Source organism: Lynx canadensis, chromosome D2, assembly GCF_007474595.2.
Source record: "Lynx canadensis isolate LIC74 chromosome D2, mLynCan4.pri.v2, whole genome shotgun sequence".
Lineage (NCBI taxonomy): Eukaryota > Metazoa > Chordata > Mammalia > Carnivora > Felidae > Lynx > Lynx canadensis.
In genome coordinates, this window is record NC_044313.2 from 55,824,871 (window position 1) to 55,849,056 (window position 24,186).

The 24,186-nt window shown below is 45.5% G+C and overlaps 1 protein-coding gene across 4 annotated transcripts in view; it reads right to left on the reverse strand.

Annotated features, from left to right (window-relative positions):
* SGPL1 (sphingosine-1-phosphate lyase 1) overlaps positions 1 to 24,186 on the reverse strand; it is a 58,989-nt gene that overhangs the window by 4,178 nt on the left and 30,625 nt on the right. For 3 of the 4 annotated variants that reach the window (XM_030335586.1, XM_030335587.1, XM_032595281.1), the window contains exons 4-13: positions 22,989 to 23,056; positions 19,312 to 19,459; positions 16,234 to 16,310; positions 13,999 to 14,127; positions 7,038 to 7,126; positions 5,515 to 5,620; positions 4,051 to 4,149; positions 3,275 to 3,424; positions 1,485 to 1,723; positions 26 to 172 (exon numbers count right to left, since the gene is read on the reverse strand). In XM_030335586.1, coding sequence (XP_030191446.1) covers positions 26 to 172; positions 1,485 to 1,723; positions 3,275 to 3,424; positions 4,051 to 4,149; positions 5,515 to 5,620; positions 7,038 to 7,126; positions 13,999 to 14,127; positions 16,234 to 16,310; positions 19,312 to 19,459; positions 22,989 to 23,056 — 1,252 coding nt within the window. Of the gene's footprint in view, positions 1 to 25; positions 173 to 1,484; positions 1,724 to 3,274; positions 3,425 to 4,050; positions 4,150 to 5,514; positions 5,621 to 7,037; positions 7,127 to 13,998; positions 14,128 to 16,233; positions 16,311 to 19,311; positions 19,460 to 22,988; positions 23,057 to 23,156; positions 23,188 to 24,186 lie in introns of all 4 variants that reach the window. The other variant, XM_030335588.1, reaches the window with a different exon arrangement.

A 24,186-nucleotide genomic window follows, 5' to 3' on the forward strand; every position in this document is an offset into this window, starting at 1 on the left:
AAGGGAAGAGGCTCCTCCAGCTTACCTGGGTGGGAACTGCAGGTGGTTCAGGTTCCATCCCTTGGCAGTCATCAGGTTAAACAGTCGGTAGATGTCAAAATCTCGGGAGCCCAGAGCTATGACTGACAACTGAGGATTCCCAAAAACAAAGATGCCTTTGATATTTTCCAGCCTGAAAACAAAAAAAGGAACAGAAAGGAAGTTCAGCCACATACACTCCTCGGGCCATCACCTCTCTAATCATTCAATGTCTCCCCTATAACACAATCTACTCTTTTAGGGCCTCAGCTCTCTCACCTTCTAAAATCAGGTGGCTAGACTGAGAGCAGTGGTTCCCCAAACATTACAAGTATTCAAAGGCCCAAATCCCACCAAGCTCCAATGAGTCAGAATCATCGGCTCTTACCCTATCTGCCCAACTCCCAAATTCTGATATGCCTGAGAGGCATCTGAGGCATAAAAGATGCACGTTAAGGGGCGCCTGGGTGGTTCAGTCAGTTGAGTGTCCGATAGCTCAGGTGATGATCTCGGGCCTCGTGGGTTCGAGCCCCACGTCAGGCTCTGTGCTGATAGCTCGGAGCCTGGAGCCTACTTCGGATTCTGTCTCCCTCTCTCTGCCCCTCCCCCACTCGCATTTTTTTTCTCTCTCTCAACAATAAGTAAACATTTAAAAAATTAAAAAAAAAAATGCACAGTAAAAAAAAAAAAAATCCTGGCAAAATCATCTATCTCCACAGTTTAAAGTCCTACATGTCATGCCTAATGCATGAAATGGTACAGCAGCTCTCAACACACAGGTCTACCAGCTGGGTATACGCAGGCTTCTTTCAAATGAGACAGGCCTAACTGGCCACTTTCATTCACCTTCAGGACTCTGCAAAAGCCTCCCCAGCCCGGGTGAGCCACAGAGACAGGCGGGTAATATGTGCACAGGTAAGTCAGCCAGCACGCAGCCTAGTTCCAGCCTTAGCTCAGCCCTGGATTTCCTCACTTGCCCCGCCCCCATTCATTCCGCCTCATCCCCAATTCTTTTCCTACACTAGCGATTCTCCACGTGTGATTCCTAGACTGGCAGCTTCAGTTCCCACTGGGAACTTCCTAGAGACGCACACCCTCAGACTCCCTTTCCAGATCTACTGAATGAGAATTCTGCATTTTAAACACATCCTCCGGATGGTTAGGACACATGCTCAAGTTTGCACTGAACTGTCTATCAGCCCTTGGTAAGAGCTGCCGGTTGCTGACACGTGCTTTGAGACACGATGGCTCAAGACGAAGCCTGGATCTGACCCTCCAAGTCACAGCAGAGCAAGGGAACTTATCCTCTCGGGCCAGCACCACACTCCTGAGCTGCTGTCCTAAAGCCCCGGTCTCCAGAGGACGGTAAACGGGCTGGGAGTACGGGTGCTTGGCCAGGCAGACGCCTCGAACCTACGAGCAGACAAAGCAAGAGACGAGGCAGAATCCCGATCTTGCACACATACTCTGACTTGAGGAAGCGAGTGGTTTTGATGATCTGTTTGGTAGCTTCAACATAGCCACTCTCACCGAAGTACATCAAGGCAGCCCAACAGGCCGCGCTAATGCCTCCAGGCCGTGAGCCCGCGATGGTCGGGGAAGCGTAGATACCACCCTGCCAATCGGTAGCAACGAAGAACTGATGGCTCCTGTACTTCTTGTCACTGTACAACACCACGGACGAGCCTTTGGGGGCGTAGCCATACTGAGGGGGAGAAGCACAGGTGAGTCCACGGTTCTGCCGGGCACGCCTGCCCCACAAACTCAGCCCGCAAACCTCTCTCTCACGCGCCCGCTTCTCTCTGCTTCCCGCCCACGTGAAACATTCAAAGTCAGGGGGCGCCCGGGTGGCTCAGTCGGGTGAGCGTCCGACTGCAGCTCAGGCCATGATCTCACGGTTCGGGAGTCCAAGCCCCGCCGTGGGCTCGCCGCTGTCAGCGCAGAGCCCACGTCGCAGCCTCTGTCTCCCTCTCTCTCTGCTCTCACCCTCTCTCTCAAAAATAAATAAACTTAAAAATTTTAAAAAAAGAATTCAAAGTCAGGAGGTTAAAGGCTGGAGGGAACTCTCTTTGAGGGGAGAAGGGTGGAATTCGTGTCACTCGGAACAACTCAAATCACGAGCTGACTCCCTTCCCGTTATTTTTATTAGTATTATACTTCCTTTTAAAAAAATCACAGTGCTCAGAATCCAGAAGCTACTTGATGCAGCTGAAAAATAAACTGTGCGGTTGGTTTCCTTATAGAAAATGTGCCCTCCTAACGAACTGTCCCTGCAGCTCACGTGGAGCTAAGTTCACTCCCTGACGGACACCGGGAGAGATGGTAAGGAAGGGGGCACAGGGGTTGCTGGGGGCCGAGGTGAAATCGGATCAGATCCTGACGGAAGATCCGTACACGTTTTTTAGAGTCTGAGAACCAGGTCCCCACTACACTGGAAATTAAAAAGAACTCTGCCAGTGCAGCCAAGACAGAGCACGCATCCCGAGGCCGCTATTCCGTCTCCACATCTGGATGCCGTTTAAAAGCGTTCCTGACCGGGGCGCCTGGGTGGCGCAGTCGGTTAAGCGTCCGACTTCAGCCAGGTCACGATCTCGCGGTCCGTGAGTTCGAGCCCCGCGTCAGGCTCTGGGCTGATGGCTCGGAGCCTGGAGCCTGTTTCCGATTCTGTGTCTCCCTCTCTCTCTGCCCCTCCCCCGTTCATGCTCTGTCTCTCTCTGTCCCAAAAATAAATAAAAAACGTTGAAAAAAAAAAATTTTTAAAAGCGTTCCTGACCAACCTACACTTGGTCTCGGTCCCCCAGGGGCGGCAGCATCCGAACATTCCCAAGCACCTAAGCTCTTCCCTTTTTCCACAGGACTCTCCCGTTAGCCCGCACCGGTCGCTCAGGGCAGGAGCCCCAGCAGCGCGGAGCTACAGCACTAACATACACCCTCTTAGGAGTTCTACCATCGACCTCACCCCAAAGGATCCGAAAGCTTCAGGGAACTTTGTTCTGTGGGCCACATGCCTAGGTACCAGCATGTCCCAGTCACATGCCGTCAGCGGGCACAGAAATTCTCTTAGCCACATGCCGCCAAGATAATGGGTCTCTTTTCGCTATTACTTGTCACCTGAACCAGCTACCCTGGTGAGAGCAAAGAGCCGGATTTAATTTTACATTTCTGGCAGACGCTAACGCTCTAACCAATTTATTTTGTTGATAGTAGTCGAAATAATCAAATGGCTACTTTAACATTCGGTCCTTCCCCGCCTCACCTTGTGGGTATCAGCTGAAATGCTGGTCACGCCTTTCACCCGGAAATCAAACGGCTGCTCCAGCGGGTATCCTGCTTTCTCCATAAAGACGATGAGGAAGCCCCCCAGACAAGCGTCTACATGAAGAGGTATTTTGTATCTGACAGCCAGCTAGTTCCAAAAGAGACCGCAAGAGAATTTCATTTATAGCCATCTAACAAAAACTTTGTAAGACACAGGTGGAAAGGTGTGCTGTAATCCCAAGGCCGTTATGCACGATGGCTTTCATGTTTTAAAAAACTGGCTAGTTTTGACATTCCTAATAAAGCTCATCTTCCAAATGTGTTTAGCCTTCAAAAGAATTCATCTGAAATGTGGCATTTTATATCTAAATACTGCAGGGCCCCAAACGCAATGCAAAGCCGAACAGGACACAAGCAGCGCTCTGATTTAGGGGGGAAAGGTGCTGCTTTAGTAACGGCGGGGTGGGGAGCCTGTGGGACACCGCCCCCTGCGAGGCACACCCTTAACAAGCAGCCCATCTCCCGGCTGAATGGAAACAGCGGCGCTCTTTCAGAGTATCCAGAGTATCCAGCTTCAACAAAGGCTCTACCTTGTGTCATCCCTCCCCCACAGCAGAGGCTCCGAAGGGAGCTGGAAGGCTTCCTCGGGGCTCCTGGGATTTGTGCACAAATCTGAACTCGCACTTGCTTCTCCTTGCCGAGTCCCACACCATTAGATTCTATCATAAAATCTCAACCTGACCGCCCAGCAAGCGGCCCATTTCTCCCGCGTACCTTAGCCACTTCAGGGACAGGATCTAGGATACCGTGAGGAAACTGCGGGGCAGAACAGACGAGCATGGCAGTGTTCCTGGAGATGGCTCTCCTCATCGCCTAGGGGTTAAAGTCGAAAGGAAAATGAGAAGCCACGTCAACATTACTCTCCTCTGTCGCTATTGGTTCGGGGTCTGCGCTCCTCCAGCGCCGCTGCCTCCACCTCTCCAACCCGAGAGAAGACCGCCCCTGCCATGGGGGCAGCACAGAAAAGCAGGCCAGAGGGGTCCATCTGGGAAAAAGTCTGAGGCCACAATACAGCAAATCACTGTGGGAGGAAACAGCATCGGGCGAAGATGCCGCGGAGCATGTCCCGGCCCCACTTACTAGCGCTGAAACCGGAGGTAAACTACTTAACCGCCCCGGTCTGTTTCCTCACCTGTGCACTGCAAAAATACTAACAGCTTCTACAACTTCCCTGGGCTGTCATAAAGCTCAGATGCAATTTGTATAGCACTCCAGAAACTAGAAAGTTCTCCACAAAGGCAAGGCATAAAAATAAAGGACTACAATTCAGTCTTAAAAAAAGAAAGCCTGCCATTTATGACAACAGGGATGAATCTGGAAGGCATACTGCTAAGCAGGCCAGGAACAGAAAGATAAATACTGCATGATATCACATACACGGCAGGTACAGCAGTCAATCTCAGAAGCAGAGAGTGGAATGCTGCTTGCTGGGGGCTGGGGGATGAGGGGCACCGAGTTTCAGTGATGTCTAACAGCAAGTTCTGGACGGCTAGGGGATGGCCATGTGACCACGAAACAACAATACTGCACTGTATGCTTGAAATCAGCTGGAGGTCGAAGAGGGAGTCTTAAGTATGCCAACCAAGGAGGAAAAAAAAAAAAGAAAGAAAACAGTAACTATTTGAGGAGATGGGTATGTTCAATAGTATGACTGTGGGGATTATTTTGCAGTGTATACACATCTCAAAACATCAAGCTGGCACCTTCAATATATTTTTTATTTGTCAACTCATTAATTTGTCAGTTCATAAATCAGTAAAGATGGCAGGCAGAAATAACGCCAGTGCTAATAACTTGGGTAGTTTGGTTCTGAATAAATATTGTAACTATCCTGTTGGCAAGGATACTGATTCAGGCCAATAAAAACCACAAGAAGAGTCTGGGGGCAGGTGAGTCCGTGCTCATGGTACAAAGACAAAGGGGAAAGTGATGTTGCTGAAGCAAAATCAAGGTCTGCGAAGTCTCAAGTCAGGGACTAGATAGATCATCTTGCTATCAGACCTCTGAATTTATGAAAACACTCAATCACCACTGCCAGCAGCAGCTCGTCGGCTCTGGCTGCTACAGTCCAAGGCCTCTGGAGCCCATGTGTGCACGACGTTGGAAAAAGTCAGCCGGTCGGGTACATTCCTGCACCTCACAGTCCCCAGCAGGAAATGGCCCTTCAGGGGAACTCACCCGAACATCCACCTCCATCATTTTGTTCAGTGGAACCCGTATAATCTTCATCCCAAAATAATTGGCTGCTTTGTCAAATGCAGCATGGGCACTCTGGGGGGCCACACTAAATGATAGAGAAGAGGAAAATAATGAAATTCAGATAAAAGCAGGGTTCAAGAGAGAGCCTCATTAGCAGCTCATCTAAATCCCCAAGAGCAAACTTCTAATTATTTTTCCTCACCTTTTTACAAGTGTTTATGTTGTTTTTCTTTTTAACCACAAATAAAAAGAGGTCAAATGATTTTCTATAGAAAATTTCTCCCTATGATTTAGCAAATCCAAAGCATAAATGAGGGCTGACAGGTAAAAGAAGAGGGATTGGGAATTTGGATCAGATCAGCATCAGGCAGAGCCTTTTTGTGTTGGCCATCCAAAGCCGGGAGACCCTGGTGGGAACATGCTGCCTGACACAATACACAGCCAAGCAGGAACCCAAGACCGCTTGGCTGGGGTGTTCTACCAAGTCAGTGGTTCCTTCCATCTCTGAAAGCCCACAACCTGTGAGAAACGAAAATTCCCATTGTTCCTGTAAACTTGGAAGCAGCATTTCAAATAGCACTGAAATGGGGGGCGCCTGGCTGGCTCCGTTGGTAGAGTATGTGACTCTTGATCTCAGGGTCATGAGTTCAAGCCCCACGCTGGGCACAGAGCTCACTTAAAAAAAAAAAAAAAAAAAAAAAAAAGACAAATAGCACTGAAAAGGAGACTGAGCCATGGTTATGTATTTGCTTTCAGACTTCTCTCAATTACTCCACTCTCAAAATCAATCTGTTCCCCTTAAGGAAGGAAAGTCTCGATTACTGAGTAAGTACCAGGCACTAAGATTTATGTGTGAGAAAGATGGCACTGTGATTTATTCTCTCAGGCATGAGATCACCTGCAACAAAACCCTTAGTGACATTTGCAGGAAAACAGTAACCCAGAGGATGCAGTATAAACACACTGGATAAGGAGAGGGTCTAGAGAAAAAAATGCAGGCAAATATCAAAATTATGCCCATGGGGTGCCATTATGGATGAATCTCAAAAAAATTTTTTAAAGTTTTCCTCCCAAAAAACAGCCCTCAGGCTGAAATCTTCTCAGGAAGCACACCGAGGCAGCCTATTATATTTAAGTAACTTTCACTGAACTAGGTAATTAGAGTTTTCCTTAGGCTCCAGATTACTTATAATAAAATCACAGAATTCAAAGATGGAGTCCCGTCACTCTGTCACTTTTAGAAAAAGGATCTCGTTCTTGCTATCGGTATATGCCGTGTACAAACTTGCGAGCTGGGAAAGGGAATGACCTTTAAAATTAACTGGCTGATCCACCCAGGACGTTGCAGAATGTGAAGGGATGAGGGTCAAGGGCAAAGGAAAGGAAGAAGGAGGACTGGAACTGCCAGAGGAAGAGGGAAGAGAAGAAGCAGAAAATAGATGGTCAGGCTGTTTGCAACAGCGGTACTCCAAACAGATAATCTAAAGGCCACACATACATACATTTCTGGAGTTCTGATGCCATTCGCAAAGGCCAGGTCCCGATAAGCTTTGCAGGCCATCAGTATGCTTTCTGTCCCCCCAGAGGTCACCTGTAATAAAGAAGAGACGACATCCATGGAGTGGAGTGAGGAACAACGATCAGCAAGCACATCGATGCCACCTTGATCTTGATGGTGGTCTGATGCAGAAGCAGATAAGGTCTCGAACGCATTCTGCAGAGCAGACACTGCTATGTCTTCCAGAAGGAAATCTGGCTTTATCAGCTAAGCCCAATCTTGGTTCCCAACACTCAGAGGGCCTGTCATGAGCCCGATCTCCCTCACTGGACTACAAACTCATGAAGGTGGGGACCGATCTGCTCATGACAATATTCTGAGCACTTAGCCTAACAGCTGACACCTAATACAACCTCAACTAACACTTTTCAAAGCCTGATGTGACTCTCATAAACCATGACCAACACAGGCATGTCATACCCATCAGGCTATCTTCTTAGATAGCATCTAAGAATGAATCATTTCAAAACAAACAAACAAACAAATAAACAATCCAACAAAAAGCCACAGCACTGAGCTAGGTGGTTATTTTCTTAGACTTCTCATCTCCGAAGATTCATACAAGCTTAGATAACTTCCTCATTGTACAGCTGAGAAGCCCCGAAGACTAAAATAATTCACCCAATGCCATCCATTAGCATCTGCTGCTGAGAAGTAAAACTTTCTACATTTGTTCATTTAGTACAGCTTAACAGGAGATGGAATAAGAGACGGCGATTTCTGAAATTTCCTAAAGTAACCACATATAGGACAAAAATACCATTGGCTACAAAATCCCAGTGGTCAGCAGTTACGTGGAAGATTAGCTGAGAGAAGTCAGTCACATTTTGATTCAGGAAGTCTTCGTGAAACATGTGACCATCACCCACAAGGTAATGCACTGAACTTGGGCAAGGGAGACCGGTTTACAAATCCCGGCACTTCTGTGCTGGAGACAATGAAAATGCTTACAGAGGAGGTCAGCTCTGCAAACCAGCAGCACGTCCTGTGGTCTAGCATAAGACCTCAGAATGTCACATGAGGAGCCAAACCAGCTGTGAAGAAAGTCAGGAAAGGACCAGCAACGTCCAAGTCTCCAGTGCGTCAGTCTCTTACTAAGGTCCCGTGATGACCTAAGCAAAAGTATTTCCAAACCCCTAGTCACCCAGCGCACACACCCTATTTTTAGTCCAATAACGAATCAAATCAACATCATTATTTGTTGGGCAAACAACAGTGCACTTTGACTGTAAAGGCAGGAATATCTACATTCTACTTCTGATTTTTATTGCTGATCCCCCAATTTCTATGTTTATTTATTTTTGTTTAATTTTTATTCGGTAGGCTCCATGCCCAACATGGGGCTTGAACTCACAACCCTGAGATCAAGAGTAGCATGCCTTTCCAACTGAGCCAGTCAGGCACTCCAATTCTGCGTTTAACTATGCTGCTAATCTCCCACTGCTCTGTGTGCCCAAAGAAAAAAATGGAAATTTAATCGTGAAGTGAGAAAAGCCTCAATAACTACTTGTAATGTTAGTCAACTTCTTCCAACATTATAAAAACTCTCGCTGTTAACATGTAAGTACGTCAGAGAACAAGAGTAGAACATGGCCTACTTGGAGAATTTTCTTTCAGATGCTGTTTGTAGCCAAAGGCATTTGCACAAGCCAAGACTGTTCTCCGTGGCAACAGAATTTCTTTTAGTATACGAGATAACCTCTCATCCGTTCTGAGGCAAATGAAGTTAATAAAAGGAAAAACAGCTTAAGTTGAAGAACAAAGAACAAAAAGAGCTAAGATCTTAGTTGGGAGCATGCTACAGACAGCCCAGCCATGAGGCTCTGTCGTCTTCTTTCCCATCTCTGAACCCCGAACTGTTTTCAGCAAAAGCAGCAGAGACAGAGACATGTGAGAGAGAGAGAGACAGAGAGATGTGAGAGAGAGACAGAGAGATATAAGAGAGAGACAGAAATAGAGAAGGGTGAGAGACAGAGAAACTGAAATAATCCCAGAGGTAATTAGTTCTCTTATAAAATTTTATGTAATAGAAAAGACTGGAGATCTCAGACTCCATTCTTCTCCTGATCCCTGACACAGCCACTAAAAAAGATCAAAATGGAAGAGGCATGGTTTAACTGTAGCAATGCAAAAACAAAACACAAAACAAAAACAAAAACCAGGGCTGGACTTCTGGATTAAAATGGAAGGCTGAAACCGCTCCACAACTACCTTCTCTCCCCCAGGACCTAGAAGAAGGAAGAAAAGAAGCAGCAGAAACCTGCAGTAACAATCACCAAACAAAGAAACAGATACTCGGAAGCAATATACTTCAAATAGTGGCAAGGAAAAAGGAGAAGTTTCTAAAGTAGAGCAGACAGCAGAATACAGTTCCTAATCCCCCCTCCAGGCCCTGAAAATTGTCCTGTGGGCCAGCAAAATCCTGAGAATTCTCATTAAAGCCCCCAAATCTTCAGAGAAACAATGGAGGGGGTGTCCTTATCTTCAGATCAGTGAGTGGTAGCCCTGGCGGCTAAGGAGAAACCAGCAAAATGAGAAGAGAATGTGGGGACTGACCCCTGAAGTCAGGGCTTCAGGGATATAGAACAGGTTAAAGAAACAATCAAAGCCCAAGGGTGTTACTCTCTTCCAACTAGGCAGAGTGAACTCTAAGAGATAACTCTTAACAAAATCTCAGAAGAGACCCACCGAACCCAACACAGGTGCAACAAAGCGGCTCTTAACCAAATGCTCTCACATGAGAGATCGGCCACCATGCAGCAGAACAAACTCGAATGTTCTGAGGAGCATGAGCCATGATGAAAGAAAATGGCACGGTAACCATGCAAATATTCAAAAAGAAAAAAAAAAAAAGCAGCACGCAAAACAAAAGCCAAACTCAAAAAATGGTAACAGCCTAAAGAGAGGGGAAATCCACACACCTGTTGGTCGCTATAGGACAATACGATAAGAACGTGGATTCAAAAAAAAAAAAAAAAAAAGAACGTGGATTCAAGAGAACAAGCACTGAATGACTGGACACCAAAAACAAGATCATGAGACCACAGACCCCAAAGCACAGAGTACCAAACGATCCCAACACAGAATTAAGGCATAGGAAACAGAATAAGCCCTGCCGAGAACAAAAACAATGACTTGGAGGAAAGGTTGAGGCAAGTGTAGCGAACCAGATTAGCAAAAGACAGACTGAAAGACGGACGCCGCTCCGCACATGGAGAGCTGCGTCCTCCTGGCTAGACACGGGGAACCAAACGGGGTTCCAACAAGAAACACAGGGACGGTCGCAAATCTGGGAAATCCTATTCTCCAAGGAAGAGCTGAGCAGCCTAGGGCAAAGCGGGGAAGAGAAAATCCAGAGGGAAAGAGGCTGCGAAGTGCGCATGGTCACGTGGGAAAACAACCACCCCGGAACCCCATCTCCGGCAACACTGACCGTATAGCTGAGCCTCCCGCGAGAGACGACCAAAAGCCTGAGGAAACAGTAAGAGTTTTTTACACCCGCCACTGAGCTAACACGAAGGAGTAAGCTGAACCCGGACAAAGCGACATCGAGAATCCTACAGATACGGGAGGGCCAGAGCCCGCCTCGGCCATGAGGGCTGCTGCCACCCCCGGACACCAAACTCCCGTTGTGACAACTGACAGGAGATCAACTCAGGGCCTGCCCCCGGTAAGGACTCTGACAGCACACGGCTGAAGACCTGGGACCCGCACCCACATTCTCAGGGGAACAAGAAATACCCCAGTGGTGCAGAAGAGGGCAGCAAGAAAACTGCTTTCTCTGCTCTGACGGGCAGGTGAAGAAAAACAAAGAACTCTCAGGAACGGATATCAAGACCGCTTTCACATGAGTCTGTGCTGTGAACTCACGCCACCGCCGTAGCACGAAACTGCAAGCTGAGCATCGGACGCAGATCGCTTCCCAGCGACTCCCCGGCATCTGGCAGGAGCTGCTGCACATCTTCTCTGCCAGACCTTCATTTCCATCTAGGCCTCAAAGATAGGTTCCCGGGAAGATGAGTGGCTCACAGTTGAAACAACAACAAAGTCACAAATAAGACAACACAAGACAACATGAGTGAAACCGGCAGAGACAGGTTGAGGCTCAGAAGTGGTGGAATTAGACACAGAATAGAAAATAATCACGTGCAATATATTTAAAGAAACAAAATATACGCCAAGCAAAGGAACGACAAAGAACTGCCACGCAGGGGTGCCTAGCTGGCTCAGTGCATAGAGCATGTGACGCTTGACCTCAGGGTTGGGAGTTTAAGACCCACACTGGGCACAGAGCTTACTTTAAAAATTAATTCATTGATCAATTACTTGAATCAATGGAAGCTCTGTAATTATCTCCTGGCTCCAACGATTATCACCTCACAGCCCATCTTCCCTCTACCCACAGCCACCCCAGCCACTGCTGCTACGGAGAACATCGCTGCTCTAACGGCTACGCCTGTCCAAGTTCCCCATGTCTCCTGGCTAATTAACCACCTGTCGGATGTGTGTCAGCCCTTCTCACTCTAGCCTCATGGCTCTCAACCTCTTCTGTGCCTTCTATTTGTCTCTCTGGATTTTATTCTGGCTGAGTTTTTATCTGTCTTGTTCCGTAAGTTTGACTCACGAACCACGTGAGTATTTTACAGAATTCTAAATGAGACCGGGCTCTTTGGACAAGTGGCTGAATCAGGGTCTGGAAGCATGCAAGGTCAACCTGGAATATTTCATCAAATAAAAGTATTTTCTCAAAAAAAGGGAAAAAGAAAGGAAGCTTTCAAAGACTACATGAGTCACACAAAAGGACCCAAGAGCCAAAACTAAGAGGCTCCCACTGGTCAAAATGGGTCAATTTGAGCATTAATCGGAGCAGCAGCTCCAATGGACTGAAGCAAATTACTCTACAATGTTCCACCGCACTATTGACAGCCACTGGTTACTGCCAGTTTGCAGCTACCATGGACAGTGCTGCTATGAGTATACATCCATCCCGACACACACATGTACCAGTTTTCCTAGGGTACGCCCTGAGTAGTGACATTTCAGGGTCATGAGATACGTGTACCCTTGACTTGACCAGACAAGGCCAAACATGTTCTGGTTGCTTCACTGATGGCCTCTTAGAAGTCCACAGAGTCTGTGGCACAGGAAAATACCCACATACTCTGAGTATACTGGCCTCTCCCACCATGCCACCTGTTCATATAAATGCCATAAAGGAACCCATTGCTGGATTATGGTTGGCTCAGTTTTTAACAGCTTTGGAATTCTGGGGGGGAATGAATGCCAGGAATACCATTCTGTTAGATACAGAATATACGAATGTGTTGATTTTTCATGGTGCCAACATAAAGTAAAACAACTACTGCTTATTGGAAAAAACAAAAAACTATAAAATGTTCTTGCCTTTGGACAGGCCCTTCAATAGTTAAATTTGCAGAGGGGCGCCTGGGTGGCTCAGTCGGTTAAGCGACCGACTTCGGCTCAGGTCACGATCTCACGATCCGTGAGTTCGAGCCCCGTGTCGGGCTCTATGCTGACAGCTCAGAGCCTGGAGCCCGTTTTGGATTCTGTGTCTCCCTCTCTCTCTGCCCCTCCCCTGTTCATGCTCTGTCTCCGTCTCAAAAATAAATAAATGTTAAAAAAAAAATTTTTTTTAATAAAAAAAAATAGTTAAATTTGCAGATATTATAATGATTATTAAACTATCTGATAGGCTTAGTGCCTCTAGGTTACCACTACAGCATGCTGAGTTAAATCTAACTACCCTGCATAAGCAGAGATTGAGAGACCTGAGTTTCTTCTAGAGAAAGCAAGTATCAGTCTGTAGTAACAAATCTAAACAGAAGTTTATGAATCACAGTGTAGGAAAATTAACAAACATCTACTAGAAAGAACAGCTGAAACAAAAAAATCCTTACATGTGTCTTTAAATATAATGATAACTTCCCCTTCCTTTATTCCTAAACCAACTAAAAGAGATTTGATTTATAGCAAAATAATAAACTTCCAGCTCGAGTAAAATGAGAAGTATATCAAAAACACTATGATGGCTTGACAAAATTATATAGACCAATGGGTAGGCAGTGGCTGTGTCAGTGGATGGAGGAAAGAGGGAGGGAGAGAAAGAAAAGAATAGACAGAGCAGATGTGCAAAACATTTACATTTAGTGAATCTACGGTGTTCTCTAAACTGTTATAGGAACTCATATAAAGTTTAAAATTTTTCAAAATAAAAACCTGAAAAGAAAAAAAAAACTTTAAAAATGTACAATAAGGGGTGCCTGGGTGGCTCAGTCGGTTAACTGTCTGACTTTGGCTCAGGTCATGATCTCACAGTTTGTGAGTTCAATCCCCACATCGGCTCTCTGTTGCCAGCTCGGAGCCTGGAGCCTGCTTTGGATTCTGTGTCTCCCTCTCTCTCTGCCCCTTCCCTGCTCGCACTCTGTCTCTCTCTCTCTCTCTCTCTCTCTCTCAAAAATAAACATGAAAAAAATTTTTTTAAAAATGTACAATAAAATGTCGATGCTCTAAAAACTGTAAAAGTTGGGGCACCTGGGTGTCTCGGTGAGTTAAGCTCCTGACTCTTGGTTTCGGCTCAGGTCACGATCTCACAGATTGTGAGATCGAGCCCCATGTGGGGCTCTGTGCTGACAGTGTGAAGCCAGCTTGGGAATTCTCTCCCTCCCTCTCTCTCTCTGCCCCTCCCCTGCTCCTGCTCTCTTTCTCAAAATAAATAAACTTAAAAACAAAGTTTTTTTTAATTGCAAAAGTTAACATTTTTACATTGCTGTTAATCTGGATCTTCCTACAATAATCACATATTATCTGTATAATAAAATGTTTTCAACAAACTTCTATTTTAAGCTAACAAAATAAGATAGTTGGAGGCCTCTGCATATACTTACACATCCACAGGAATCCGGTCCCCCATTGAACAGGGAACAAGCTATTCTTACAATCTCTGCCTCGATCTTTCGCAGTCCTGGGAAGATATCTGGATGCAATGGATTACTCCACGCAAAATTTCCGTAAGCCTGCAAAGAAATGCAAGCAGATATGAAGTATGATAAATACACCGCATGGTACAAAGAACCATGCACTACACAAAAGTTTCTAAGTATCAGGCACAACACTAGAAACCGGAAAAACGGTAAGATGTGTTCTCCAACATAAAGAAGATCAACATATAGTGGAGGAAACAGACATGCAAATAAATTATTTTACAGCATGGTGAGAAAGGAAGCGTAGATGTGGTTAAAAGCACATACTAAAACACCAAACAGGGGCGCCAGGGTGGCTCAGTCGGTTAAGCGTCCGACTTCGGCTCAGGTCATGATCTCGCGGTCCGTGAGTTCGAGCCCCACGTCGGGCTCTGTGCTGACAGCTCAGAGCCTGGAGCCTGTTTCAGATTCTGTGTCTCTCTCTCTCTGCCCCTCCCCTATTCACGCTCTGTCTCTCTCTGTCTCAAAAATAAACGTTAAAAAAAAAATTAATTAAAAAAAATAAATAAAAAATAAAATAAAACACCAAACAGACCCGTTTTGCAATCTTAGCTTTGCCTGTTACCTCTAGTTGTGTAATCTTAGGTCAAATAACCTCTCTGAGGCTGTTTCCTCATATGCTCAAGGGGATAATTATGGTCCCTACCTGCTAGGGTTCTAGCGATGAGTAAATAACATAACACGCATGCAAAGCACTTAGTAGGGCATCCAGCACAAACCAGCTATTGTGGTCACTGCAGTACCAGAAGCATGCAAGCGATGAAAGGGGCCCTAAGGAGGGAATAACAAACATCCCCAGGGGTCTGAGGTGTCTGTAGAGTGGAATCACTAGGAATGTGACAGATCAATAGGAATTCATCATTTAGAACAGGCGGAGTGAAGGGGAGGAAAACATGGTATGAGTGAGCTATGTGCCGCGAAGAGAAAAGGTGAAAGTTTAAGTTTACGTGGGAAAGTAACAAAGTGGTTAAAAATACAGGTAGGAAGCTGGCTCCTGACGGGGTTTACATCTTCTGCTACAAAAGCAGCTTGGGTTTTATCCTGTAGGTAGTGGGAAGCCACTGAAAGTTTTTTGTTTTTTTGTGGTTTTGTTTTTGTTTTGTTTGTTTGTTTTGGGGAGAGGGAGGGAGAGAGAGAGAGAGAGAGAGAGAGAAAATCCCGAGTAGGCTCCACACTCAGCGTGGAGCCCAAAGTAGGGCTTGGTCTCATGGTGGTGAGATCATGACCTGAGCCAAAACCAAGAGTCAGACACTTAATTGACTGAGCCACGCAGGCACCTCGCCACTGAAAGATTTTTAAGCAGAGAATAAGATCAGAGCACTATGTCAAGACATAGCAGAGCAAAACCTGTAATATTTAGTAAGGTATGAGCAGTTTCATAGTTATTATAATCAAACACAAAGACCTTAGAGACCGTAAGGCCCATGCCAATTTTACATGACAAAGTAGGGTTTAAGAAATAAATTTGATTAGAAAAGGAAGAAGCTATAGGCAACTCTAAAGTCAACAGAAAACAAGAATTATCTGAATTATGAGTGAGCCTACTGCTCATTCTCAGATCATCTGATTTGAGATGTGGGAAGTATAGGAAATGATGACCAAATTTCTGTTCCTCATCCCTTCTTAGCAAACAAAATATGTCTGGTCATTAATAACCTCAAATGATGGGGGACTACCTTCCCTAGCAATCTGCCTTCTACACAGGGCATGTATAAAGCCTAAAAACATAGGTCATATTGTACTTTTTTACAGACTGAAGAGATCTCTAACAGTACGATTCATATTCACCTATGTGTGGGTAAAGAGAGACTCTCTGAAGTTATTTTCAACAATACGCTTTCCTTAAGTAATTTTTTTAATGTTTATTTATTTTTCAGAGAGAGAGAGAGAGAGAGAGAGAGAGAGAGCGCACGCGCATGAGCAGGGGAGGGGCAGAGAGAGAGGCAGACCCAGAATCCGAAGCAGGCTCCAGGCTCCGAGCTGTCAGCACAGAGCCCCAACGCAAGGCTCAAACCCACGAACCATGAGATCATAACCCGAGCGGAAGTCGGATGCATAGCCAACTGAGCCACCCAGGTGCCCCTACGTAATATTTTATTTTAATTACCCACCTAAGGAGAAAAACTGACTGGCACTCACCTTCACGAGGAGTTCGGTGAGCTCTTCCTCCCCACTGTACACAGCTCCGGACGCCTTCCCTTCTTGCCAGAAGACATCTGTAGAGAAAGTTAAGACCAGTGAGTCAGTAAACAGGAACTTTTGGGAAGACACTTAGGTTCTTTTTTTTTTATTAAAAAAAAAATTTTTTTTAATATTTATTTATTTTTGACAGAGAGAGACAGAGCACAAGCGGGGTAGGGGCAGAGAGAGAGGGAGACACAGAATCTGAAGCAGGCTCCAGGCTCTGAACAAGAGGTCAGCACAGAGCCCAACGTGGGGCTTGAACTCACAGACCGCGAGATCATGACCTGAGCCGAAGTCCGATGCTCAACCGACTGAGCCACCCAGGCGCCCCTACACTCAGGTTCTAATAAGGAAGAAATAAGAAGTTAACCCCACTGGTACAAAAGAAACCCCAAAGTCTGAGTGGAAACTCAAAGGTGTTCTTATAATAAATCAAGAAAAAGCATTCCAATAAAGAGCTATCGCAGCAAAATAAAGATGAAACATCTTCCGTTACTATCAACAACGGTGTGCAAAGATATTCACAGCACCCAGGTATAATACAGATAGTCCAGGGGCGCCTGGGTGGCTCGGTCGGTTGAGCATCTGACTATGGCCCAGGTCATGATATCAGTTTGTGGGTTCGAGTCCTGCATCCAGCTCTGTGCTGACAGCTCAGAGTGTGGAACCTGCTTCGAGTTCTGTGTCTCCCTTCTCTTTGCCCCTCCCCTTGTGCATGCTCTTTCTCAAAAATAAACAAACATTAAAAAAATATATAGTGCAACGAAGACGCTGTCATCATCCCCAACTATCTTCTAAGGAGAAAAATTTTCCTTTACTTCTACTCATTTTCTGGTCTCTGTATGACTAACTTGACTTTTTTCTGCAAGAGGTTCCTTCTTCTCTCCCTTCCTACCCAAAGAAGTGTGAGGAGCGTTACGAGCAGAGTTGGCAGAAAGTATGAACTGGCAGTACACTCTCATCAGAGTTGGAGTCCGGGAACTGAATCCCTGACCAGACAAACCATGATGATGCACGTACCATCGGCCCCTGGTCTCAGTGTCCCCTCCTTCGCACGAGCCTGGAACCCACTCCCCCGACAATTAGCCACATCCTGCTAGCAACACATGTAGTAGCACTCAGCATCAGGAACGCGGTCAACACTGGGATCAAGCTCAGAAGAAAGGTTCCTGACCAGAACGTGAGGTCTAACTTTCCACTTCCTGTCTGACGTGCTTCTCCAAAGGCAGTCTACATTGTTATCAACAAATCTGCCGGCGTGGCTATCCCAGGTCCTTTCGCTACAGGACAGCTGTGCCCTACTGAAAGTGCACAGTGAGAAGGCAATTACAGAGACGCACGGACTGAAAACTGTAGCCATGGGCTCTATCAAGCCAAGATCTTCAGCTCCAACAAGAGAGAAGACTGAGCAGTGAACGTCCTCACTCTCAGCTCATCTGCCAAACTCTGGCTTGCTGCCAGTGTGACTTTCCCTCTTCCTTAAAGGACACTGGACTGACTGTATCATGCATGTCTTCAGATTAGAGGCCACCAGCCTTCCGAAAATAGGATACATGGTTTCATTTCCTGTCATTTTACCTGTGCTACAGAATATGGCAATGGACAATGAGTTAAAAATGGAAAGGAAGGAAATATAGTGGCAGCAACCTGCCCTCATAATCATGGAAACTTTTAATACAAAGGTCTCAGAGTGCCGATCCCTGCTTTCCATCACCTATAAATCCTGGACTGCATCTAATTTTATACAATCTGATGTCAAAAACTCAACACGTCAAGTAGAAAATTTTAAGTGTGTTTGTTGAAATGCAATGTGGTATCCTGGACACTAGAGGAAAAGCTGGTGAAACAGGAACAGAATTTGCAGTTTAGTTAACTACTGTTTTAACCAGTGTTAACGTGGTTAGTTTAGGTGTTAACATCAGGAGAAGCAGGGTGAGGGGCGTATGGGAAATCTCTCTATGTATGACATTTGCAAGTTCTCTTCTAATCTAAAACGATGACAAACCAGAAAGCTTATTTTTTAAAATATTTGTAATATGATCTTAATCTGCAACAAACATGTATTTGTATTCATAAGTTAACATTTATTGAGTACTTACAATATGCCAGTTATTATACATTTACCTGTATCATCCTGTTTGATCTCTATGATTATTCAAGTAAGTTCTATTATCATGATCCTTACTGTAGAAAGACAGAGACTGAGACACAGGTCAAGTAACTCACCCAAGATCATATTTAAGTGGCCTAACCAGAGTGGGAATCCAGGCTGACTCCGTGGGCTACACTCTTAAACATTGAGCTACTCGGTATATTCATCCTTCCCTTATACACTCATGCATGTACATGTATGTGTACGTGTGTTTGTGTTACACAAAAACACTGACACCTCTGACTTATATGTGGATCTCATCTGTGTTTATCTTGGATGATAGAATTAGAGTCACTTTTTATTTTCTTTTGTGCCTTTGTGCAGATTTCACAATTTCTATAATGAATCCGTATTTCATTTTCATTGTTTTTTTAAAAGACAAATGTACCTATTTTATTCAGGCTTACCAAAGGAAATGGGACCAAGTTCCACTGTCTCAGGAGACTGTTTTGCTTTATGGATGAAGGATGAATTTACATATAATTTTTTAAAAGAAGAAATTCAGGGGCACTTGGGTGGCTTAGTCAGTTGAGTCTCTGACTCCGGCTCAGGTCATGATCTCGCGGTCCGTGAGTTCGAGCCCCGCATCGGGCTCTGCGCTGACAGCTCAGAGCCTGGAGCCTGCTTTGGATTCTGTGTCTCCCTCTCTCTCTGCCCCTCCCCCACTCATGCTCTGTCTCTCACTCTCTCTCCGTCAAAAAAAAATACTAAACTTTAAAAAAAAAAAAAGAAAGAAAGAAATTCAGCCTCTGAAACGGGATGGGCTCTCACGAGCATCTAAGTTCCAAGGGTGAACTGTTCTTAACCTGTACAATCATGAAACGATGACCAGACCAGCCACGTTAAGGAAGTCAACAGCTCGCATTTGCCGAGAATCATACCCATAGAGCTGTATTCCTTGAGTTTCTCCAGAACCGCCGACGAGCTCAGACCTTGAACGGGCAGGGCTTTCACGTATTCTTTGTCCACTTTCAGGAACGACATATTCTTGCTAATATCATCCTTGGTCTTGTTCAAGTTATCTTGGATCTCCAAAGGTAAGAGAGAGAAAGTTAACACGGAGATGGAAGCATACAGTGTGGTGAGCAGAGACCAAGTCAGCCGCTCAAGGCCGGGCATGACACGAGCGTACAAAACGGAGACGATGGCATCTTGTTCTTAACAAGATGTGGTGCCACTCTGACTACCTGCTGTTTTCTGGAATGTCTCTTAGAAGACTAAACGTCATCTTTCTCTCTGAAAGTCAAAGATGCATCCAATTCCCCACACCTTTCCTCTGCCGTGCTCACCTCACCACTGCTTTATGTGGTGAGCGCGTAAACGTGAACGCTTCGCGTTTGCCAGGGTCGGCACCTCTCTGAGAGCAGTACTTGGACCTTATTCCTGTCCTGGCAACAGCTACAATGTGTGTGCTAAAGAAACAGAGGTAGAGTCACAAACAGCCACCAGAAAATAAGCCAAGCAGTAAGAGGGATCCTAGTATTCAAGGGGGTGATGAGCTCCTTGAACAGACAGACACACGTGGGGCACACCCAGAACCCGGGGGCCCTCCACAACTTCTCACGTGCGTGCACAAGACATCCCTGGTAGAATGCCAGGGGGACTGCACTCTACCTCCTCAGGTTGTCCACTGCCTGTCCTGTTTGGCCCTCAAGTGCTAGGAGGGGCTGGGGTCCTTTCTGCTACAGTTCATCAACTATGGCTATTTTCTCTTCATCCTCACCGCAACAGCCTGTGAACTACTTTGTTGAACTACTACTATGGGCCAGGGATACGCAGTGGACAAAATAAGGGAGGCAGTACAAGTGAAAATAACCCCTGTTCTCATGAGGCTTATCTTTAGCAGCAGAGACCGAAAATGAAGGTCAGGTAGTGAAAAGTGCTGGGGGAGTGCTGAGGGGTGGGGAGGAGAAACAGGGTTTGAAAAAACAAAACAAAACAGAGCAGGGGCTGCTATCTGTGCTAAGAGACTGTCAGGCGCTAGATCTGGAAAAAGGGCTACAAGTCACAATTTGTGTCTGTGACAGCGAGAAGGTTTCAGCAACACACTGGTGAAAGTGTCAGGCCCACGATCTGACTGCAAACATTTAGATTTTCCCATCTGTAGCCTCGGATGATTCCAACACAAGAGCACCTCCTTAGACGTGGCCCCCAGTGAAACCACAGGGAAAGCCGCACCTTTGAAACACGCCTGCGACAGCCTCGCGAGCGAGCGCTGGCAGACAGCAGAGGCCACGCTCTCAGGCACGTGATGGACACAAGGCGTGTGACGGAAGCGAAAATATTTTTAAAGATGTACGCGAAGAATTATGCCGCATAAATGGAGCGCGTGCAACAGGAGCAAACTATGAAAGCTGGGCCTTGGGGGCGCTTGGGCGGCTCAGTCGGTTCCATGTCTGACTCTTGATTTCAGCTCAGGTCATGATCTCACAGCTCGTGAGTTCGAGCCCTGAGTCGGGCTCTTGTGCTGACAGCGTGGAGCCTGCCTGAGATTCTGTCTCCCTCTCTCTCTGCCCCTCCCCCACTTGTGTTTTCTCTCTCTAAATAAATAAATAAACATTAAAAAAAAAGCTGAGTTTCCACGCACAGACTATGCTGTTGTAATAAGAGAGACAAAAAAATGATAATGAGTTATATTAGAAAGCACCCCCCCCCCCAATTCCTGCCTCAGAACCTCTATTACATTTTAATTTCTTCACAACATTTATTTCAAAATGAAATTCTTGGGGTGCCTAGCTGGCTCAGTTGGTTAAGCATCTGACTCTTGGTTTCGGCTCAGGTCGTAATGTCGAGGTTTCGTGAGCTCGAGTCCTGTGTTGGGCTCTGTGCTGACAGCATCGAGCCTGCCTGGGATCCTCTGTCTGTCTGTCTCTCTCTCTCTCTGCGCCTCCCCCACGTGCACTGTCTCTTTCAAAATAAATAAACTTTTAAAAAAAAATGAAATTCTTATGTGTTTACCTATTTTCTGATTTTCCTACAAAAATATAAGCTCCACAGAGCAAGGACTTGGTCGTGCTCCCCTCTATATCCCCAGCATCCAGAGTAGTATCTGACAGAGCATGTGCTCACTAATTGTATGTTGAGTAAGTGAATTTACGGGAATGAATGACACAAGGATACACACGTCACTCGAAACAAAGAACTTTTGCCTCTGAGCCTCAAAATCTGGTTCTAAAAAACGGAAGGTGATTATATGGGTTTTAAGTGCCTTCCAATTGTTATTTTATGAATTTAATAATAGTGTCTGGAATTTATTTGTCTCAAAATCTGAAACTGAAGGAGAAATGTGTGAAGAAAAAGAGCAGAAAAATCCAGGGAGTGAGAAGGGAAAATGCTAGTATCCTTCGAGATCCAGTCCACCCTCCCCCTATCCCTTAACTCTAGCAGGACTCAAGGAGATTTCCTTTTAGGGCTTACGGTGATTTGGAGTCAAATAAAAGCCTATCCACTCCCATTCCCCTTTTCTACCTCCAATAACTGCTTCTACTTCCCCTATAGGAAATGCACCTGAAAATAAATACACAGTTATAGGAGAGTTAGCACAGGGGTCTGAATGAATTTTGGTCAAACGTTAAAGATGACTGACATCTTTTCTGGTTTGGTCAGGAGAGGGGAAAAGGGAAAGGGAATTGAGAGCCAAAAGTGAAAGGAAGCTTGAAGGAAAGCTGAGGGGCAGGCAGGACCCTGGGAGAGATGACGACATTAGGGACTCATGTGCCTTCTTCCGAGCATGCCCAGGGCCTGCACTGTTATCTTCTTCTGTGATAAGGAGCCTGAGGGAAGGGTACAGAGGTGACAGTCTTTATCCTCAGCGTGGGTGAGGGGAGAGAGGACACAGTGAAGGGAACATACTATATCGCAGACAGGTACAAAGAGCAAGAGAACAGTGCTAAGTTTCTAACCCTGTCAGCAAATTACAGCCCAAATCTGACCCCGGCCTGTTTCATCAAGATAGTTTCACTGGAACACAGCCAAGCTCATCCCTTTACCCATCACCCTGTGCTGCTTTCCCGCTGCAGGGGCGGACTTGAAGAGTTCGGAAAAACACGGGATGGCCTGCGAAGTCTAGACCTCTCCTATCTATCTAGTCCTTTACGGAGAAAGTCTGCCAACCCTGGTCTAAACCAAGTAAGCACCCAACCCCAGATATATACCTAAAGTCAGCACGGCCAGATATTGCTCTAAAGCCACTTCTGTCAGGTTTTCTAATTTCAAGTTCTTCCTTAACAGACATGGCCTTTCTCCTTTGGTCAAATATGCTCGAGAAAGGGTTAAGTCGGATTTCTGAACCTTGGCACTTCTGACATTTGGAGCAGATAATTTTCTGTGGGGGACTGTAGGATATTTAGCAGCACCCCCGGCCACTATCCACTAAATGCCAATAGCACTCCCCTCCAGCTGTGATAACCAGAAAGGTCTTCAAACATTGTCAGATGTTCCTTGGAGGTGGGGAACGAAATCACCCTTGGGAATTCGCACTAGGTTCGGTAAATAGAAGAAAGAGGAAATGATTATGGGGATGGCGGTAGGGGAGAAGATCTGTACAGATTCCACTTACCTTGCGACCAATAATAGGCATCTTCCTGATGAGCTTAAAACATCTCTTTTTAAACCTTGACCATAAACCTAAAAGATACAATTGGCTCCGTTACCCACCTAAGTTTGCATGGATACGACCCGCTAGCCATAATATATGAACTGTTCCGCGTGCCTTCTGCGATCTCACCTGCCTTCCGATTGTAAACGTAGTTTCTTTCCTTTGTAAAAAAAAAAAAAAGCTCTGACATTTAAATTTTCAAATAAGTAATGTATTTACATGGTTCAAAAAGTTATTTAAATTAACAAACACACACAGAGTTAAAAGTTTCCCTCTTATCGGTTCCCTAGACTTTCATCCTACCCTCAGGGAAACACTATTACTATTCATTTCTACAATACCTACCTAGAGTTTTTTTCTTTTTTTTCTTTCTTTATGCTTCTACAAGCAATAATAAAAATAAAATCTTATTTGTCTCACCTTTTAAACAGAAGGTAGCACACTCTAGTAACTGTATTAGACCTTGTTTTTCTACTTAGGAATATTCTCTTAAAGCTCAGAACTTCCTCACTCATTTTTGTAGCTCTAAAATATTCCACCATATGGATGCATCATAACTGATTCAACCTGCTCCTTCATGGTGGACAGTTAGGTTATTTCTGGTGTTTCCTATTACCAACAACAGTGAAACAAGAACTTTGCAACAGGTACTGCACACGTCAGCACGTGCCTAGAGCATATATTCCCAGAAGCAGAATGCTGGGTCGAATAACATCATTTCAGAGCTGGTGACCTTCCTGAGGTTTCAGATGCCCAAAAGCTCTCTTCCCTTCCCCAAAACAAATGACCAAGCCATGCTTTTTCTTCAGGATCTATGCTCCAGTCTCTCATTCAACATACACCCTGACAGCATTTCAACATTTTTTGGACCTAAAAAGGGCTTCAGTATCACGGACACCAATCGGACTCCCTGTCAGGCAGAGTACAGGACAAATAGGGAATTCTGATCCTGTCCATTATAATAATTGTAAGTGCATGGCATCTAAACAGACTATCATAACTTTTAATGAATTCAGATTCAATACAGAAAGCATTACCTACCATCCAAAGGCAACTAAGGATCAAGCATTAATAACTTGCTCAAGGCCACAGATCACATCAGTGATGGAGCACGGACTTCAACTGAAGCAAGGGGCACGTGGGTGGCTTAGTCGATTAA